General features: G+C 34.6%; 1 protein-coding gene across 2 annotated transcripts in view; it reads left to right on the top strand.

Moving 5' to 3' along the window:
• Positions 1-22,841, top strand: part of LOC123565559 (arrestin domain-containing protein 3-like) — an 87,415-nt gene that overhangs the window by 22,711 nt on the left and 41,863 nt on the right. The window contains exon 1 of one of the 2 annotated variants that reach the window (XM_053549237.1): positions 5,746-6,290. The exons of the other annotated variant lie outside the window; for it this stretch is intronic. Within the exon in view, the coding sequence (XP_053405212.1) occupies positions 6,152-6,290 (139 nt within the window). The 5' untranslated portion in view covers positions 5,746-6,151. Of the gene's footprint in view, positions 1-5,745; positions 6,291-22,841 lie in introns of those variants that run through there. 2 annotated transcript variants of the gene reach the window in all.

The following is a 22,841-nucleotide window of genomic DNA, read 5'->3' as shown; positions in this document are numbered from 1 at the left end:
CTTACGCCATTTTCTGTGTTGTCAGAAACATACGTATGCCTGGCAAGAGTGTGCTGGCCGTCCTAATGTTATAGGGCAAGCTAAGCTCACGTCTAAATTAGTGTCGCGGAAATAAAACAAGGCATTTTCGACCTGATTGCAGAAAGGAATTTTAATCACTTGTATTTAGCATTATTTCTAGATATATACACTTACGAAACATTCGGCATAAGAATGGTAAATCGATTTAAGCGAAAAAGTATTTACTTATCTTGTAATGTCTGTGTATTGTTCTAACTGCACGCTGCTTATCAGCGAAGCCTCTGTGTAAACAATCAGAATAACAAATTATATATATCTTAGTTCATCTCATATATTATAGGCACCGTTCCGAAACCCCAAAACAGTTTTCAGCAGTTTGACTAAGACGTTTTAACTTCACACAAATATACATCGGAGTTTATAAGCTTAGATATTGATGAAACAAAATTGATTCAGTGTTGCTGTATTTTCCTGTTCTTTGGGATCATGGAATCTATTCAATCGCTGCAAAACAGAATTCTTATTTAGCCTGTATTAGATATCATTACCTCTCATGAATAGCGACATTCTGTGCTTCCAAAGGATCTCTTATAGAAAGTTGTATTTAAATATTTTGGTTAAAAGAGACGAAGAGCTTTAAAGGTCCTATTGCATGAATTAGTACACTCCGGTCCCAATTAGCATTTGACAGAATGTAAATTATCTGAATTACTTACATAAGAAAGCAGTGTATTAACAATTTGAAAGTTCACTGATCTATTGTCTACAGCCTTTGGTCTATAAGATCTAAGAAAATACGTAATAGTTCAAGAATAGCATGGCCAATTACATGAAATGTCACTTTCCGATCGTTTCAGTTATCGCTTGTGTCATATTGATGACATTTCTATTTGCTCGAATCTATGGGAGGAAATTTTTCATTGCAGCCATCGTGTCCTGTCATTACGTAGGAAATTAAAGCTTTGAGATTTCATATAATAAGATGTTTGTCTTGAATCAAGTACTCGTTATTGGTATAAGAATCAATATTGCTCATTTGGCATAAAATATTACCTTGTCGCAGATAGAATATATAACCCGCTGGTAGCAGAACATTATATATCCTTGATGATAGGAAACTGAGATATAAATTAGGTTAAAGCAAACATGTCTTCTTTCTTTGGCTTTAGTCCTCTTAACCTGTGTACGTGTGTTTCTTATTTCTGTGTTTATTGGATACCAGTGTGTACTTGGCTGAGAGGATGTAATGTTTGACTTCTGTAACAGCTAATCACGAAAACATTATCCGTTTCAAAATTTCTCGAAGGATTACGCTAGTTCAGATTGTTTTAAAAAGAAATATAATTCGGTTGTGAAGTGTTGATAACATTATTATAAAACTGGCAGTACGTAAGATATACGGGTTTCATTATAAGCTGTTCAAAGGAAGATAAATGAGGGAATCTGAGTATGTACCTTAGACTGGATAATGTATGCGATAGTTTAATCATCGTCGGCAGTCGTAAATATTTAAAACTACTGTCGACATCAAACCAGATATAAATTTCAAGCAGCAAAAGCTACGAAGCACGTTTTCTACAGCTTTCTATGAGACATTGTGATTGACATCTGTAGATCTTCATACTTACTTTTATTATATAATGATTGAGTGCTGAGCCGGAAGTCTACCGTAATGAACTTGAATTACTTTCAACAACATTATTTTTACGAAAACCACAAACTGTTAATGTCATCAAATTCCCAGAGAATCTAGCTTGGAATGGAAACAGTCAGTCAGACTATAAGAGCTTTAATTCTCATTATTTTGAAAACTTATATGTTTTCATTTCTTTTCCATCTTTGTTTCTTTGAAATATTCATAAAATAAGAAAACTATAACTTGTGGGTTATAAATTAAATGTTCCAATGGTCTCAGAAAGGGGTATAAGGGACAGTAATTGTATTAAGATGAAATAATTACATTCGCCTTATTCATTTCCATTCAAAAGATGGACGTTCATTTTGTATGAACTGCAAAACGAAAGACGTCAAAATTACGACAACGCTGCTTAATGATAACAGGTCGCTGATTTGACGACGTCCGCATATTGTCAAGGAGAACGTTCCTTAGATGACGTCACAGTTGTTCCGTCTGTTGGACAGAATGGCCGGGAAGATATTTTTAATGTCAAATAGAACAAAATATGTGCACTTTATAATATAACCTTGTTTACTATTGGAAAGGAAATATAGTGTAAATGTAAGAAATGAATAATTTATTTCGGTGTTCATTAGAAATGAACGACATAATAGGATCAGCAAATTGCATGAACTCCGAAAAAAAAAATCATTTCTTAAATGAATATCTTCTCTTTCTCTTATTTGTCGAGCGATATTTCTTTCAAAAGTGTGACCATCTCATAACTTTACACCAAATTTAACCTTAATTCTCACACATTTTCATGTCAGCGTGCTGTATAGTTACATTTTCTATAATTTGTTCCTCTAAAACGATGATATGTAGTTGGATCTTATATTCTCTTGAAATGACAAACTCACTGTCCACAAGAATCAGATATTGTGGGGAAAATACTTTACTTGGTAAAAGAAGTGTTTTTTCTCCCCTTTACTGGGTAAAGTGTATGTGTATGTGCTTAGTCTATAAAGTAAGTATTATTCGAGAATATTATTTTTCTATGTCTGCATACAAAAACGATAACTGTAGCAATCATATCAAACCGAGTGTTATGTTTGTTCTGACATACCATTAAAACGGAAAATAGTTAGTAAATATATATCGTGATAGAAATCTAAGTATTATTTTGAGACGATTTCTATTTGTCCGAATAATGAATTATAAGTGTTCATGATTTTGTTCTTATAGAATATAATTTGTGCCGCGTATTAAAATGTTCCAAAGGCAGCCCTAAAGTTGTGAAAAAGCAAATATAATGTAGAAGTTCCCTCTGTATATTAACATTTTATGTGATTCCTTCTGTGAGTGCTGCCAAGAGCAACACTTCATCTGCTAGTTTGTTCAAGTGCATCTTTAGTCTTTTAACGGGTAATTAGACATTATTACGTTTATTCGTTGGAACAAACTAATTAATATCATGTTTAATTATCATTCGAGTTTAGTGAGCAGCGTTTAATGGACAAACAATGAAACTTCGATTACATAATTTCTGCACAAAGATCTGCGTCACATGAGTTCAAAATTATCCGAGATAAAAATAGTTACTTAACTGCTGCAGGAATTCAAATCACGACATGTTACTCCGAGTCTGCGCTGCACAAATTAATCCAACATTTGGGTTAACATAAGAAAAAAAAACCATATAATTAATACAGATCTCTGTCCTAGGTCTTTTGTTTATACAGCAGTAAAGTGAGAAGTGTACTAGAAAGCATCTTGAGAGATTTAATGATAATAGACATGTGCGTGAATATCATAAAGTTTTAGTGTTGTTACTACATTTGTTTCTGAATGGTACCCGTTTTTCTGTCCTCCATTAATTCTTCAATGGCTGCCCTCCATTTATTCTTCAGTGGCTGTCCTCCATTTATTCTTTAATGGCTGTCCTCTATTAAGTCTTCAATGGTTGTCCTTCATTAATTCTTCAATGTCTGTCCTCCATTTATTCCCATAAGGCTGTCCCCAATTTATTCTTCAATGGATGCAATAAACTTTGAGGCATGATGACTCTATCTTTTATGTCATTCTAAAACATTTCAGTTCAAGTAAAATCAGATGTATATGAATTGTGTTGTTGCCCCGTGACATTTGACAGATGTGTTACATTCCAATGTGCGTTAATATTGGAATTAAAGAAATAAATAAGACATTTACATACTTTGAAGCAGATTCAAGTTACAGCTTATGATTTTTCGAAATGTTGGCATAACGTTGGAGTGCTAGGCTCCTACACGGCAAACACAGTCTCATAAAATGGTGCCCATACTTTGACAGTGGATACTGTTAGGGGGTATGTAAGACTTTCGATGTTTCAAATTTTGTCTCTATTATTGGAGTATTTAATAATTTCAAAACAACATGCAAGTAATGAATGAATTCCGAAGCTATACACAGTTTTAAAACTTGCCATTTGGTTCAGAAATTTGAAATACTCCAGTATCTGGTCAAGATAATTTCAACTAGTTACAGTGCTTATATATATATACTATAACCCTTAACATTCTGGACACGATTAATTTTGCCTTTGCGACCAGTGTAGATCATGATCAGCCTGCACATCCGTGCAGTCTGATCATGATCTGCATTGTTCGCCATTCAGTCAGTATCCTTTTGGTAAGTACCCCTTTTAACAGTTAATGGTAATGTCCAAATTGAAAGTTCATTATAGAAATTTAGCAGGGTAAGGGTTAATATTTCCAGCTTTGTTCGCTGTAGAGACGTCGCTGTAAATATATATATTTATATGAATTGACAGATGATGAGTATAACTTCATAAGCTTGAAGCGATGTGGATACTTTGATAAAGAATATTATTTTAAATCTTTAGATATGACACTAACTATTATTACGTAATCTTTTAAGAAATGTTACTTTACTTTAGAATTCATTTTGTGCCAAGCTCCTAACTAGAATTAAAATATCATCTGTTGTTTAGTCTTTTTTTTTCTCTAATTATGTCTCCCCCATAGGTTGGGGAGACATATTGTTTTTTCTTTCGCCGTCTGTCTGTCCGTCCGTCCGTCCGCATTAAGCTTGCCCGGCTTTCACAGGTCAAACTGCTGGACGGATTTCGACGAAACTTCACAGGAGGGATCAGTACCAAGCGTAGTTGAGCATGTTCTGGCACGTTCCGCTTCGCTGAACAAAATGGCCGCCAGAGCTAAAAATAGAAAACGTTTGTTCGGCTTTCACAGGTCAAACTGTTGGACAAATTTCCTCTTCCATCCTTAAAATTCATAGGGGGAAACATATGTTTTTGTGACAAAAACACCTTCTAGTTCTATCTGTAAATGAACAGATTTCAATCGCTTTCCAACGGATGCAAATTATAGTTAACTGTTTTCTACTAATAAATTTATATACGCGTTTCTGCCAAAGAAAAAACATAGTAGATAGCTTATCATAAAGATTTATAAAGGCTTTCAGACAAGTTTAAATTCTGCAACCCTGTTTTTAACAATGGTGTAATGAATGACTGTTAAGTTGCGCGTCTGCTCAGCGCTCTGCTAGAGTGCTTGACCATAAAATTCTCTAAGATTTTCTGCCAGGTTTCTGATTCAAACGTATGATATTAAATCGTCTATTCCTCAAGGCATTAGCAGGAAATGGAAACTACATTATAAAGCTATTGGATTGTCTTGTTTGCATTTGAAATCTGTTCAGTACTGTCCTCCTGGAGATACTAAAGAGCATCTCCGAAATTTACACCAATTCCTGAACCGGGATTTGAACCCCGGACCACTGGATTGACTGTCAAGCGTGTTACCACTAGACCATCGGCATTTAGCTTAATTGTCTACAATCGTTCAGAGCAAGTTTTAATTATTGTTCGAGAACAGTGAACACATATTAATCATTCGATTACATAACATCTGCACTATAAGCTTGCGTCACTTGAATTCAAACTTCTTTGTGAGATTTTTAACTACTGCAAGAATTTCAATTACGACCTAATCACTCCCATTCGTCGCTGCACAAATACACCCGACATGTGTTAACATTTTGTTTTAAAGTGAGCGTTTAGTACATGCTTTAACAGATTAAATCCCGGAGTCTGTTCCTAGCTGTTATCTGTAGAACAGTAGTGTTTACAAAGAAAAGTAGTGTTGTGAATTATAGAATACAACTGAAGAGCTTTAATAATTACAGATATGTGAGAAAAGATACTAAATATCAAATGATGTCGCACAAGTGGTTTCTTTTCTATTCATAGTTTTTCTTCAATTGAATAATTATAAATACTGAAACTGAATACTGTATAGCTTACATGCCGGTGTAAAGTGAACTCAGATACATAGGAATTACGTTCTTACTTCGTGAAATTTCACAGATATGTGGTGTTTGAATGTGCATTAATGTGAATTGGATTGCAAAGGCAAATTCTGATTACAGCTTATGATATGTCAAAATGTTGACTTGATGTTACAAAGCTAGTTTTCTACGCGACAAAACAAAATGGGTCAGAAAAAGGTAATTGAAGAATTTTCTGTGAATTTGCAGAGTCGACCAAGTGTTTATGGTCCCATATATTTGACAGGGGACACTGTTATGGGACATTTAAGACTTGAGATTGTTCAACTTTTGTCTCTTACATGTAAGTATTAAATTATTTTAAAATAATACGCAGGTTTGTTCAAGTCATGGTGTCATTGTTGAATTAACAACAAGATAATAATGATGCAACGGAATTCCCAACATATGAGTGTCTTTCTAAACCCAATATGAACGATCCTCAAAATACTGCATCATGAATTTCAGCCTGGTGTTGACTGTTCCAGAGTAAGGAATATAATTTTCGGATAAATGGCAGTTTCCTATTAAGTTTACAATAACAAGTTAAGGTCAGGAAAGAAAACATAAAGAAATTAAGATGGAAGCTTTACAGACTTAAGTCGTTGTATTTGAGAAAATTCAGAATGCTACAAAAGGCTACAGGAATCAACACCACATCATGTCCTTTTTATCACTTTAAAGCATATGACATTTGGAACTTTGGCGACATTTCTGTAATTACAAACATTGCAGGATTAAACCCGCAGGCCTTGTTATAAAGTTCCCAGCATGGAGACATGTGAGCATTTTTTTCAAAGCAGAATTTCCAGGAAACATTTTCTGTTGAGAGATACTCAGTTTTAGATAAATCTGAATTGAGATAAAGGTATTATAAATTGACACAATAATTGATAAACTTTTATGTGTTTATTGCGTATAATGTTTTAGACTTTATCATCTAGAGTACTGAGGCCACTTCAATCTGAAACAAGAGTGATAAAATTATAACATAGTATTACATCTGTTCTAATTCAATACAATTTTCTGACTAAAGAAATAATTCCTGTAAAACAAACACATTTTCAATATTCTCAGAAGTATTCGCTCTCAGAAATTGCTTAATGTATCGATTTTTTTTTAAAGATAAGATAAGAATAAGCGACGAAAAATGTTTAAAATTTCCAATATGAAATTTTGTAGATTGAAATACCAGCATGATTGGTACAAAGGCAATTTTTGTTACAACGCAATTAACGTCCAGCACTTTCGGTCAATATTAAGCACAATGACATAACCTTAAAAATGTTGTCTCAGCATTACAGATTTTTGACGTTTCATTTTTGGACACTAAGATATAACCAACTTCCTTACTTGGTATTTTTATCTGCTTATTCTTTTGTTTACATAATTCTGTCTGTAATCATATTGCATCCATTTATCTTAAAGTTTTGATACGCTGTTTTAACGGGGCGCTTCGTATTAACCATGCAGAAAACAACAAAAAATGTGTTTTGGGAGACAGAAAACTTGTTTAAAGCTTCTTTAAAATATATATACTGATTTGGTTATTTATGTTTTACTTTTCGTCTAAATGCATTGTGAGCCCGCCCGCTTAGCTCAGTAGGGAGAGCGTTGGTCTACGGATCGCGGGGTCGTGAGTTAGATCCCTGGGCGGGGCGTTTGTTCTACGTGACGATTTAATAATAGAGATTGTATCTGAAATAATTCGTCCTCCACCTCTGAATCATGTGGGGAAGTTGGCGTTTACTTGCGGAGAACAGGTTTGTACTGGTACAGAATCCAGTAACACTGGTTAGGTTAACTGCCTGCCGTTACATGACTGAAATACTGTTGAAAAATGGCGTTAAACCCAAAACAAGCAAACAAAAACGCATTGTGAAGCAGAATAAAGAAAATCTTATTTCAATGAATCCTATCCTTACCCTCTTGGCACATTCAGTGCAGGGAGGTTGGTCAGAAACGTGTTTGTTTCTGATGTTATGTAATGAAACACTTATTGATAGCCTTGCAAAGATAAATAGTAGAATATATTTGCCCTCGTTACAGTTTCGGTGGTCATCTAAGTATGGGATCTAATTCTCTCATATCAAAACACATTTGTTTTCAACATACTGAACACACTTATCAACTCATCATTCCTCGTAAAATATACCGAGTTATTTTCCTACATGAAACAAAGAAATCTGAAATTATTATACGTCAATTCATTTTTCTGAAGTCACAGTTATTACGTCATATCGTCTGACGGCATAGCGGCGCGCTGGAAAACAAAACAGGCAAATATTTGATTGATTGTACTTACTAAATCTTTGGAAAGTGTTAGAATCGAAATAATATATCTCATTTCGTGATTTGTTCTCGAATAAAATCATTGTTTTCTCGTTCAGATGCGTATTAATATATCACTTGGACTGCGCCCTCGTGCTATAATTTCTTCACATCTGAACTCCAGACAATGATTTTATTCAACGAGAAATCACAAAATGAGATAAATTATTTCTTAAATAGAACGGCTGCTGCACATACATGTGTATGTTATTGTTTTATATTTTGTGGCTACGCACATGACCCTGTTTACGGTATTTCAGTTAGTATTGACATATTGAACATGAACATGTAAGATGGTAATCAAATCTTTATATCGTGTGCTTTAAGTTCAATCATCGAAATGATGAACTGCGGGAATGTAAAGAAAACAACTGTAACAGCAGTACTAACACGTATTTTGAAGAAAATAGAATGAAATAAAATGTGGTTTGTTTTTAATGTTTTTGTCAAAAAGTATTCATTGGTAATTTTAGAAAAAGAAATGTTTTAACTTTTGATCGGATTACATAATTCACAAAAAGGCAAATGAATAATTTCTTACTAGAGCCATTGCGTCCTTGTAAGACCCATCAGTTTTAGTATTAGTTGAGTTTCCTTATTTATATAATAGAGCTTTGCTTAAGCCGGTGATGGATGGTCAGTGAAAGTCGATCTGCTATTACTTAGAATATTGTTTGGTAGATCCTTTCCTAACATAGAATACTTTCGTCTTTAAAGACTCTTACATAATTTTACAAGCGATTAAATATGATTTCTATGCCGATTTGTCATATATTTGTGCGTTATACGTCAAATGATTTTTCCCTGGAATAATCTAATCAACACATTGAAAAACATTGTTTTAAATGATTTAAGATCTTACCAAATAAAACAAGATTACATCTTAAAGATATGGAAAGTTAGAAAGGTGTAACAAGAGAAATATATTTGTTACATTCGTGTGTCTACATTAGTGTCGCGGAAATAAAACAAGGCATTATTGACCAGGTTGCAGAAGGGATTTTTAACCTATCTAGCATTATTTCTGGATATAAACACTTAGGAAACATTTGGCATAAGAATGGTAAATCAATTTAAGCGAACAAATGTTTGCTTATCTTGTAATGTCTGTATATTGTTCTAACGGCACGCCGCTTATCAGCGAAGCCTCTGTGCATTTTGACTAAGAAATTTTAACTTCACACAAATATAAATTGGAGTTTATGAGATTAAACATTGATAAAGCTAATAAAACTGATTCAATGTTGTTGTATTTCCCTGTCTTTTGGGATCATGGAATCTATTCAATCGCTGTGAAATGGAATTCTCATTTAGCCTGCATTAGATTTCAATACCTCTCATGAATAGGCCCAATTAAACCGGGTCTGCTATTATTTTGCCTGGTTACATTCTGTGCTTCCAAAGGATCTCATATAGAAAGTTGTATTTGAATATTTTGGTTCAAAGAGACGAAGAGCTTTAAAGGTCATATTGCATAAATTAGTACACTCCGGTCCCAATTAGCTTTTGACTGAATGTAAATTATCTGAATTACTTACATAAAAAAACAGTGTATTAGCAATTTGAAAGTTCACTGATCTATTGTCTAAAGCCATTGGTCTATAAGATCTAAGAAGATACGTAATAGTTCAAATTTTCTCATTATCGCAGAAGCAAAGGTTTCCGATCGTTTCTGTTCTCGCCTGGATCATATTGATGACATTTCTATTTGCTCGAATTTATTGGAGGGAATTTTTCATTGCAACCATCGTATCCTGTCATTATATAGGAAATTAAACTCTTGAGATTTCATATAATAACATGTTTGTCTTGGACCAAGTACTCGTTATTGGTATAAGAATCAATATTGCTCATTTGGCATAAATATTACCTTGTCACAGATAGAATATATAACCCGCTGGTAGTAGAACATTTTATATCCTTGATGATAGGAAACTGAGATATAAATTAGGCTAAAGCAAACATGTCTTCTTTCTTTGCTTTTAGTCCTCTAAACCCATGTATGTGTGTTTCTTATTTCTGTGTTTATGGGGCACCGGTGTGTACATGGCTGAGAGGATGTGCGTTGCTGCATTTTTGACTTTTGTAGAAGCTAATCCTGTAAACGTTATTGGTTTCAAAACTGTACGAAGGATTACTCTGGTTCATTTTTTAAAAGAAATATCATTCGAGGTGTGAAGTGTTGATAACATTATTATAAAAGTGACAGTACGTAAGATATACGGGAACACTAAAGGAACAAAATGTTAAGAGATAGTTACGTTATATGCTGTTCAAAAGGATGATAAATGAAGGAATCTGAGTATGTACTTTAGGTGGCAGGGGAGTGCAAATTTGCGAATTCCACATTGACGTGTGGGTATCAGTGTTGAAATATCCATAGAAATCTCGTTTTTGCTTATTTTTCTTTGAAACTACTATGGACTATTGCAGATACTATAGGCTACATAAAGACGACTCTCCGGTCCTATGCACCTGTCGCTTTCCATGCCAGATGTAGTGAAAATTGGCCAAATCACCCAAATTTTATAGACCAAAATTAGCCTAACCTGGCCTCACTTTGAACTCTGCCATTCATCTACTTTGTATTTTTAAATCCAATTTCGTAGCATATATGTATAGTGCGAATATAGATGCATACCCAGGTGGCGTGGAATGTGTCTCCCAACCACCACTTTATTTCCCTAATTTTCACTTGAAAAAAAGTGGATGGATAACAGCCGAGCGTCTGGTCGACTTTTTGTTCTGATGTTTATGTTTTAGCCTCAACCGGAAGTACGGAGCTAGGAATTTTAAAACACCCGCCATGTAGAATCATTAACCGTTCCTCATTCCCCAGGTATATTAAAGAATTAATAATGATAAATAACCAGTAAGATAGATATGCCTTTATATCTACCCTGTCCTGTTTCTACAGAAAATCGACCGGGGCCAAACTACGAAACCGCTCCCCTGCCACCTTAAGACTGGTTAATGTATGTGATAGTTGTTTCATCGGCGGCAGTCGTAAATATGTAGAAGCACTGTCGAATTCAAACCAGACATAAATTTCAAGCAGCAAAGGAACTATGAAGCACGTTTTCTACAGCTTTCTATGAGACATTGTAAGTGACATTTATAGATCTTTATACCTACTTTTATCATATAATGATTGAGTGCTGAGCCGGCAGTCTACTGCAATGAATTTGGATGACTTTCAACTACATTATTTATACGAAAACCATAAACTGTTAATGTCATCAAATTCCTAGAGAATCTAGCATGGAATGTAAACAGTCAGTCAAACTATAGCTTTAATTCTCATTATTTTGAAAACTTATACGTTTTCATTTCTTTTCCATCCCTGTTTCTTTGAAATATTCATAAAATAAGAAAACTATAACTTGTGGGTTATTAATTAAATGTTCCAATGGTCTTAGACATGGATGAGTATAAGGGACAGTAATTTCGTGGGGAGGGGGTAGGCAAACATTCATTAACTAACAGTTTCATTCTTAATAAAAGAAAATTCCAGTAAGCTTTGCATATATACAGCCATATTTTAGTACTTTATTCTAGCCATGCAAACCTGCAGAAATAAATATACATTACAACTTTGCTGGGGAATTAAATGCTTAATTACTTCAAGTATAAGCGATAATTTCAGTCGAAAATAGCTTTCATATTTTTTTATTGTCGGGTAATGGATACGTTCGATATTCATTTATTGTTTTAATCTTAACATTAATGAACAAACACAGAAGATAACCACATACGAGCACTTCTCCATCATATTCTTCACAGCAAAAGGACAGCAAAATAAAATATGTGAAAATATCCTTTGGAAACATAAAACGCAACCAAGTAACATAATAGCAGACTCGGTTTGTCCCCCACTAGCATCGGCTTAAGCGAATGTCTATTATTGTAAAAATGAATGGATTCAATAGAAAATATAACAATACTGAGTTGGTTAAGAAAATATTTTAACATTTAAAGTCATTGAAACAAGGGATATTAAATAAATTTGTACTGAAGAAACACAACTTAAAAAACACAGCAGATATGATGTCAACATTACATACATTATCTGTGGCTGTTCAAAATTCCAAATGAACTTATGGTCTAATGTATTATTCCCAGTGTCTACGATTTACTCATAGTTCAGCAAACTTATATGAACTTAAAATACGAAATATCATTTGAGTACAAATGCACAGTCCTACAATACATTATAGATAGTAAAGCAGATTTTAAGCAATCTTGCCGAAACCAAATTACAAGGACATATCTAAACAAGAGCACTATTAGTGACAAATGCCCCCAAGGCGTGTCCAAGAATGCTACAGTCTGTGCAAAATTTGCCAGAATAGTTTAGGTATGAATCATTTTGTGACCTTAGCCTTGACCCGAGGGACTCGGGTCGTAAGCGCGACACACCTTCACAATATGGTTAACATTTGGTCAACTTATTTTCAGATCCCTTGATAAATGGACCAGACAAGAAACAGAACACTTTAACCTTTGACTTCTAAGTGTGACCTTGACCTTGGAGCTTGGGGTCTTGGTCTTGCCCTTGACACGTCATCGCATTATAGGGAACATTTATACCAAGTAATTTTAAAATCCCTTCATCGATGGCAGAGTTATGGACCGGACAAGAAACAGACAATGTTAACCTTTAACCTCTAAGTGTGACCATGACCTTAGAGCTAAGGGTCTGGATCTTGCGCGTGACACGTCGTCTCATTATGGGGAACATTTATGCAAGGTAATTTCAACATCCCCGATGAATGGCAGAATTACAGCCCGGACAAGAATTTACATGGACGCACGGACGCACACACACGGACGGACAGTGCGATTTAATATGCCCACCTTCAGGGGCATAAACATCATACCAGTTACTTCACTTACAATATGCTTACTCAGTAGTAAGAGCTCATATTATCATTTGATACAAATACAACATCTTAATACAGATAAAAAAAATCATATACCGATGTATTAAAATCAAATATTTACATTCGCCTTATTCATTTCCATTGAAAAATTTGATGTCTATTTTGAATGTGTGAACAGCAGAAGGAATGGTGCCAAAGTTACGACAACGCTTCTTAGTGATCAGGCCGCTGTTTTGACGACGTCCGCGTAGTCTGGGAGAACGTTGCTTAGATGACGTCATAGTTGTCCCGTCTGTTGGACAGAATGGCCGGGAAGATATTTTAAATGTCAAATGGAACAAATGTGTGCAATTTATAATACAACCTTGTTTACAGTTGGAAAGGAAATATAATGTAAATATAAGAAATGAATAATATTTTTTGAGTTCATACGAAATGAACGACAGAATAGGATCAGCAAATTAAATATGAATCGCTAGTTCATGGATATACCAGTCCTATTCTGTCGTTCATTTTGCATGAACTCCGAAAAAAATTTCATATCTTAAATGAACGTGCTGTATTGTTACATTTTCTATAATTTATTCCTCTAAAACGATTATATGTAGTTGGACTGTATACTTAAAGCAACCTTCCTTTCAAATTTCAATTCAAATGATATTATTTGAAACATAATCTATCAGGCAATAACTTCATAGATCCTTTATAAGTAACGCAGTGTTCTCTTGAAATAGCAAACACATTGTCCACAAGAATCAGATATTGAGGGAAAAATACTTTACTTGATTAAAAATAGTTTTCATTTTATCCTTTATGTGCTTAGTCTATAAAGTAAGTATTGTACGAGAATATTATGTTTCTATGTTTGCATACAAAAAGCAATATGTTAAGCAATTATATTAAGGTTTAGCAGTATATCACAAAACAACAGATTGTTTTCAAATTATTAATAAGTAATTAACCGAATCTTGACCAACAATTTATCTGTCCAATACATGTTTTACTGTTTTGTCCCACAGAGTTGGATACTTAAAATATTCTAAAGGAGTGTCCCCTTTTAATAAGAATGCCTTTTTTAAAGAAATAAATGTAAACAACTGTCAAAAACGATATTTTACCTACTTATGTAAAGTTTAAACTCGTACGATGTTGCAAATGCATCAAAACGAAGACATGTAACAGCTTTTTAAAAATGGCGAGTTTTTAAAGGCGCTGAAGTGTGGCCCCTTCATGCAGTACCTTTCCGGAGTTCAATACATATATGAGTAAATTGACAATGGTTTTGTACAATAATATAAATGTTTTATTTGCTGTCAAATTTTCATGTAAAACAATGCTTTCTTTCTATGATTTGATGACGTTCGAACTTTTTCCTCTGAAACATGGACCTATATCTTAAACCGAGTGTTATGTTTGTTCTTCAATGACATAGCATTTAAACGGAACATAATTTGTTTGTTTGTTTTGGGTAACGCCTTTTTTCAACAGTATTTAGTAAATATATATCATGATAAGTATCATGGCATCCCTAAAGTTGTTTAAAGATGAAAAAGCAAATATAATGCAGAAGTTCCCTCTGTATATTAACATTTTATATCATTCCTTCTGTGAGTGCTGCCAAGAACAACACTTATTCTGCTAGTTTGTTTAAGTGCATCCTTAGTCTTTTAACGGGTAATTAGACCTTATTACCTTAATTCGTTGGAACAAACTAATTAATATCATGTTTCAGTATTTTTTTATTCAAGTTCTGTGAGCAGCGTTTAATGGACAAATAATGAAACTTCGATTACATAATTTCTGCACAAAGACCTGCGTCACGAGTTCAAAATCATCCAAGATGAAAGTAGGAATTCAAATCACGACATGTTATTCCCAGTCTGTGCTGCTCAAATTAATCCAACATTTGTATTAACTTTAAAAAAAAAACAAACTTATAATTAATACAGATCACTTTCCTAGCTCTTTTGTTTATACAGCAGTAAAGTAAGAAGTGTACTGTACTAGAATGCATCTTGAGAGATTTAATGATAATAGACATGTGCGTGAATATCATAAAGTTTTAGTGTTGTTACTACAATTGTTTCTGAATGGTACCCGTTTTTTCTGTCCTCCATTAAGTCTTCCATTAATTTTTCAATGATTGTCTCATTGATTCTTCAATGGCTGTCCTCTATTAATTTTTCAATGGCTGTCCTCCATTAATTCTTCAGTGGCTGTCCTCCATTAAGTCTTCAGTGGTTGTCCGCCATTAATTCTTCAATGATTGTCCTCCATTAATTCTTCAGTGGCTGTCCTCCATTAATTCTTCAATGGTTGCCTCCATTGATTCTTCAGTGGCTGTCCTCTACTAATTTTTCAATGGTTGTCCTCCATTAACTCTTCAGTGGCTGTCCTCAAATTTTATATGTTTTTATCATCTAGTTTACTGACGTTAATTCCTTCTGTAACAAGAGCGGTATAGAGAGTTATATAGTTACAGTTATTTACTTAACAACACTGCTGAAAAGCAAACAGATATTTTCAATTAGTTACAGTGCTATATATATATATATATATACTTTAACCCTTAACATGCTGGACACGATTGATTCTGTCTTTGAGACCAGTGTAGATCATGATCAGCCTGTTCATCCATGCAGTCTAATCATGATCTGTATACTGTTCGTCATTCAGTCAGTATCCTTTTGGCATGTACCCCTTTTAACATTAATGGTAATGTCCAAATTAAAAGATTGACAAGTTCATTATAGAAATTTAGCAGGGTAAGGGTTAATATTTCTAGCTTTGTTCGCTGTAGAGATGCGCTGTAAATATATATATATATATGAATTGACAGATGATGAGTATAACTTCATTAGTTTGAAGTGAAGTGGATACTTTGACAAATAATATTATTTTGAATCTTTAAATATGACACTAAGTATTATTACGTATTCTTTTAAGAAATGTTACTTTTCTTTAGAATTCATTTTGTGCCAAGCTCCTAACGAGAATTAAAAGACCATCTGTTGTTGCAACCGCTGGCCGGATTTCGACGAAACTTCACAGGAGTGATCAGTACCAAGCCCGGTTGTGCATATCGCTGGCACGTTACGCTCCGCTGCACAAAATGGCCGTCATAGCTAAAAATAGAAAACTTTTGTCCGGCTTTTACAGGTCAAACTGTTGGACAGATTTCCTCTTCCATCCTTAAAATACATAGGGGGAAGCATATGTTTTTGTGACAAAAACACCTTCTAGTTCTATTTGTAAATGAACAGACTTCAATCGCTTTCCAACGGATGCAAATTATAGTTAACTCTTTAACTTAATCAGTTTTCTACTTATAAGTATATAGACGCGTTTCTGCCGAAGAAGAAACATAGTAGATAGCTTATCATAAAGAGTTATAAAGGCTTCTAGACAGGTTTAAATTCTGCAACCCTGTTTTTAACAATGATGCAATGAATGACTGTTAAGTTGTGCGTCTGCTCCGCCTTGACCATAAAATTTATTTTTATAACAAACATTTTTAAAAACAATCGGATGGTTCTCTAAGATTTTCTGCCAGGTTTCTGATTCAAACGTAAGATATTAAATCGTCTATTCCTCAAGGCATTAGCAGGAAATGGAAACTACATTATAAGGCTATGGATAATTAAGCCGTCTGGTTTTACAGTACATGTATTTATTTATTTCCAGTCTATATATTTAAAAGTGCGAGTTATAAGAAATATAAACTGCATGCGCAAAAGATTGAAATTGGCCTGGATTGTCTTGTTTGCATTTGAAATCTGTTCAGTACTGTCCTCTTGGAGATACTAAAGAACATCTCAGAAATTTCCAACAATGCCTGAACCGAGATTTGAACCCCGGACCACTGGACTGACTATCAAGTGTGTTGCCACTAGACCATCGGCATTTAGCTTAATTGTCTACAATCGTTCAGAGAAAGGTTTTATTATTATTCGAGATCAGTGAACACGTGATAATCATTCGATTACATAACATCTTCACTATAAGCTTGCGTCACTTGAATTCAAACTTCTTTGTGAGATTCATTAACTACTGAAAGAATTTCAATTACGAGCTAGTTACTCCCATTCGGCGCTGCACAAATACATCCGACATGTGTTAACATTTTGTTTTAAAGTGAGCGTTTAGTACATTATTTACCAGTCTATTCCTAGCACTTGTCTGTAGAACAGTAGTGTTTAGTAAGAAAAGAAGAGAGCTGTGATTAATAGAATACAAATGAAGAGCTTTAATAATTATAGTCATGTGAGAGAAGATAATAAATATTTTATGATGTCACACAAGTGGTTTCTTTTCTATTCATATCTTTTTCTTCATTGGAATAATTATAAATATTGAAACCGGATACTGTGTAGCTTACATGTCAGTGTGATACACTCGAGTTAAATTGAACTCAGATACATATGGATTACGTTCTTGGTTCGTGAAATTTGACAGATATGTGGCGTTCCAGTGTGCGTTAGTGTGAATTAGATTGCAAAGGCAATTCCTGATTACAGCTTATGGTTTACTTGATGTTAGAAAACTAGTTTGTAACGTGACAAAAAGAAATGGGGCAGAAAAAGGTAATTGAAGAATTTTCTGTGAATTTGCAGAGCCGACCAAGTGTTTATGGTCCCATTTATTTGACAGGGGATACTGTTTTGGGACATATAAGACTTGAGATTGTTCAGCATTTGTCTCTTACATGTAAGTATGAAATTGTTTTAAAATAATACGCACGCTTGTACAAGCTTTGATGTCATTGTGGAAATAACAACAAGATGCTAATGATGCAGCCGAATTCACAACAAATGAGTTAAGTTTCTTTCTAAGCCCAATATGAACGATCCTCAAAATACTGCATCATGAATTACAGCCTAGTGTTGGCTGTTCCAGTTAAAGGAATAGAAGTTTCGGATAGAAGGCATTTCCTATTAAGTTAATTTGGATCCCAACCACAAGTTATGGTCAGGAAAGATGGTGGAAGCGTACAGACTTAAAGGCGTACGCTAGAGTCTCTGTATATGTGAGGACGAATTATTCCCAATAATAGAATTTCTTCAAACTTTGGATATTGAAGGACGATCATCTAAGAAACAAAGATATGCAATAAAAGACACTAGCATTGAAAAAGAGTTATCTGTCCATGCAAACGGCATTTTGGGGGAAAATCAGTCGATGTGTTTGAGAATGTTCAGAATTCTACAAAATATTACAGGAATCAACATGAATCATGTACATTTTGTCACTTGAAAGCATATGACATCTTGCATTTTGGCGACATTTCTGTAATTACAAACATTCCATGATTAAACCCGCAGGCCTGTGTATTTTTTCAAATCTGAATTTTCATGAAAATTCTATGTTCAGAGATACTCAATTTTAGATAAATCTCAATAGAGATAAATGTATTATAAACTGACACTGAAATTGATAAAATTTTATATGTTTATTGCGTATATTTTTTCCTGACTTTATCATCTAGTTTACGGGGGCCATTTAAATCTGAAACAAGAGTGATAAAAATATAACGTTATAGTATAGCATCTGTTGTAATTCGGTACAATAAAATAATTCCTGTAAAACAAACACATTTTCAACATTCTCAGAAGTATTCGCTCTGCAGAAATTGCTTTATGCATCTTTTTTAAAGATAAAATAAGATAAAAGACGAAAAATGTGTAGCATTTCCAATATGAAATTCGGTAGAATAAAATACCAGCATGATTGGTACAAGGGCAATTTTTGTTACAACGCAAATAACGTTCAGCACTTCCGGTCAATATTTAGCGCAATGCCATAACCTCAAAAGTGTTGCCTCAGCAAAACTGATATTTGACGTTACACTTTGTGACACTGAAGTATAACCAACTTCCTTACTAGGATGGTTTCTTTTTCTGTTTATTCTTGTTTCCATAACTCTGTATGTAAACACATTGCATCCGTTTATCTTTGAATTTTTAATATGCTGTTTCAAAGGAACGCTTCGTATTGACCAAGCGTTGTATGTACAGCCAGAAAACAACAGAAAATGTGTTTTGGGAGACAGCAAAATTTTAAAGCTTCTTTACAATATACATACAAATTTGATTATTTGTTAGCTCACCTGAGCACAAAGTGCTTAAGGTGAGCTTTTGTGATCGCCCTGTGTCCGTCGGCGTCCGTCGTCGTCCGTCGGCGTCAACAATTTGACTGTTAACACTCTAGAGGTCACAATTTTGGCCTAATCTTAATGAAACTTGGTCAGAATGTTACCCTCAATAAAATCTAGGACGAGTTTGATATTGGGTCATCTGGGGTCAAAAACTAGGTCACCAGGTCAAATCAAAGGAAAAGATTGTTAGCACTCTGGAGGTCACAATTTTGGCCCAATCTTAATGAAACTTGGTCAGAATGTTACCCTAAATAAAGTCTTGGACGAGTTTGATATTGGATTATACGGGATCAAAAACTAGGTCACCAGGTCAAATCAAAGGAAAAGCTTGTTAACACTCTAGAGGTCACAATTTGGGCCCAATCTTAATGAAACTTGGTCAGAATGTTACCCTCAATAAAGTTTTAGACGAATTTGATATTGGGTCATCTGGGGTCAAAAACTAGGTCACCAAGTCAAATCAAAGGAAAACACTGTAGAGGCCACATGTATGACGGTATCTTCATGAAACTTGGTCAGAATGTTAATCTTGATGAACTTTAGTTTCAGTATGAATCTGGGTCTTGTGGGGTCAAGAACTAGGTCACCGGGTCAAATCAAAGGAAAAGTTTGTTAGCATTTTAGAGGCCATATTTATGATCATATCTTAATGAAACATGGTCAGAATGATAATTTTGGTGATCTTTAGGCCAACTTTAAATCTGGGTCAGATGGGGTCAAAAACTAGGTCACCAGGTTAAATCAAAGGAAAAGCTAGTTAACACTGTGTAAGCCACTTTTATGATCATATCTTAATGAAACTTGGTCAGAATGTTAATCTTGATCTTTAGGTCAAGTTTAATTCTGGGTCAGGTGGGGGTCAAAAGCTAGGTCACCAGGTCAAATCAAAGGAAAAGCTTGTTAACACTCTAGAGGCCATATTTATGACTTTATCTTCATGAAACTTGGTCAGAATGTTAACCTTGATAATCTTTAGGTCAGGTTCGAATCTGAGTCATGTGGGTTTAAAAACTAGGTCACCAGGTCAAATCAAAGGAAAAGCTAGTTAACCCCTGGAAGCCACATTTATGACCATATCTTAATGAAACTTGGTCAGAATGTTAATCTTGATGATCTTTAGGTCAGTAGGTCAGGTGAGCGATACAGGGCCTTCATGGCCCTCTTGTTTTTACTTTCCACTAAAATGCATTGTGAAGAAGAATAAAGAAAAACGATCTTTCCATCCACCCTATCCTTACCCGCTTGGCACATTCAGTGCAGGTGTGGTTGTCAGAAACGTGTTTGTTTCTGATGTTATGTAATGAAATAGAAAAAGTGGAAACTCCACAGGTCGCTCAACACAACAAAAACGAAAATGTTGCAAGCTCGGTTTGATTGAGCCTGTTCATGGACGGTAGTTAAAATGCATGCTACCGTCCACGCCCTCTAGCCCCGGGTTGAGCAGAACTCAACATTTACACATGCTAAAAGTACAAAAAACAATTTAGAGACATCCGCAGATGTGTTCATACGGCGGTGCACATGGAACCTTCAATGCTACACTAGCGTGTAATTCCATGAAAAGCGGCGTATGGTCCCCAGCTAAAATAATAGTTTGCCCTAAACGAGAAAACAATGAGCAGAACTAAACAAACTGGAATTTAGAAAGGGGATCTGAGGTTATGGAGCCTGCATATCACAGGAACTGCCAAAAGACAAAATTAAAAAGCAGGCACCATATCCAAGGGGTGATTAAACAATACCCAAAGCTATGAAAGCGTGGGTATTGGAACCACCCAGGCCGAAAAGTTCATGCTGAGAAACTAAACAGTACCAGTAGCACGACATAAAAGTCGTGCTGAACGATCTGAGAAGACCGAAATATAACAGCCCTGATTGAATGTACGGGGAGACTTTTTACGGCCGCCACACGGCACAAACAACTGCTGTGATACTAAAATAGAAAAAGTGGAAACTCCACAGGTCCACACTTATTGATTGCCTTGGAAAGGTAAATAGTCTAAAATATGTGCCTTCGTTCCAGTTAGGTAGTACATCCTCTAAGTATGGGTTCTAATTCTCTCATATCAGTGGAAACTGTTTGAAGATCCTTTGGAAGCACAGAATGCAACCAAATACAAAAATAGCAGACTCGGTTTGATTGAATCTGTTCATGAGAGGTAATAAAATAAGCAACACCCCTCACGCCTCCTAGCACCGGTATTAGCGGAAATCTTTTACAGTATAATTGGGTATACTGATCCCAAAGGACCAGAATATATAACAACACTGAGTCCTTATTTACTCAACATTCTAATCAACCTGTCATTCCTCGTATAATACACATAGGGACAGTTTTTGTCCGGAAATAGAACGATTGACGTACATACATCTGTATGTTATTGTTTTATATTCTGGCTAGGCACATGTCCCTGTATACGGTATTTCAATTAGTATTGATGTATTGAACATGAACATGTCAGATGGTAATCAAAGCTTTATATCGTGCGCTCAACTTTCGTTCAGTCATCTGAATGATAAAAAGGCGGGAATGTAAAGAATACATCTGTGATAGCAGTACCAAAAGGTATTTTGAAGAAAATAGAATAAAGTAAAATGTGGTTTGCTTTTAATGATTTTTTTTTTTTGTCAAAAAGTATTCACTAGCAATTTTAGAAAAGGATTTTTTTTTTTTACTTTTGATGGGTTACATTATTTACAATAAAATAAAATACTTCCCTCTTTAAAGACTCTTACATAATTTTACAAGCGATTAAATATGATGCCTATGCCGATTTGTCATATATTTTGGCGATAATATAACGACAAATGATTTGTTTCCCTGCATTAATCTAATCAACATAGTGAAAAACATTGTTTTAAATGATTTAACATCTTACCAAAAAAATACATTTTAAAGCATGATATGGAAAGTTACAATGTTGTAACATGAGAAACATACATGTTACATTCGTACGTGTGTCTATATTTGTGTCTCGGAAATAACACAAGGCATTTTTGACATGAAGGGATTTTTAATCATTTGTATATAGCATTATTTCTAGGAAATGTTCAGCATAAGAATGGTAAATCGATTTAAGCGAAAAAGTATTTGCTTATCTTGTAATGTCTGTGTATTGTTCTAACGGCACGCCGCTTATCAGCGAAGCCTCTGTGTAATCAATCAGAATGACAAATTGTATATATCATAGTTCATCTCATATACTACAGGCGCCGTCCTGAAACCCCCAAAACAGTTTTCAGTAGTTTGACTATGAAATTTTAACTTCTCACAAACATAAATCGAAGTATATGAGCTTAAACATTGATGAAACAAAATTAATTCAATTTTGTTGTAATTTCCTGTCTTTTGAGATCATGGAATCTATTCAATCGCTGTGAGAAAAGAATTGCTAGATTCCATTACCTCTCATGAATATACCCTATTACACCGATTCTGCTACTATTTTGCCTGGTGACATCTTCCGCTTCCAAACAGTTCTCTTAT

The sequence above is a fragment of the Mercenaria mercenaria genome, chromosome 8 (assembly GCF_021730395.1).
Source record: "Mercenaria mercenaria strain notata chromosome 8, MADL_Memer_1, whole genome shotgun sequence".
NCBI lineage: Eukaryota > Metazoa > Mollusca > Bivalvia > Venerida > Veneridae > Mercenaria > Mercenaria mercenaria.
This window is presented reverse-complemented; position numbering and strand designations above follow the sequence as displayed.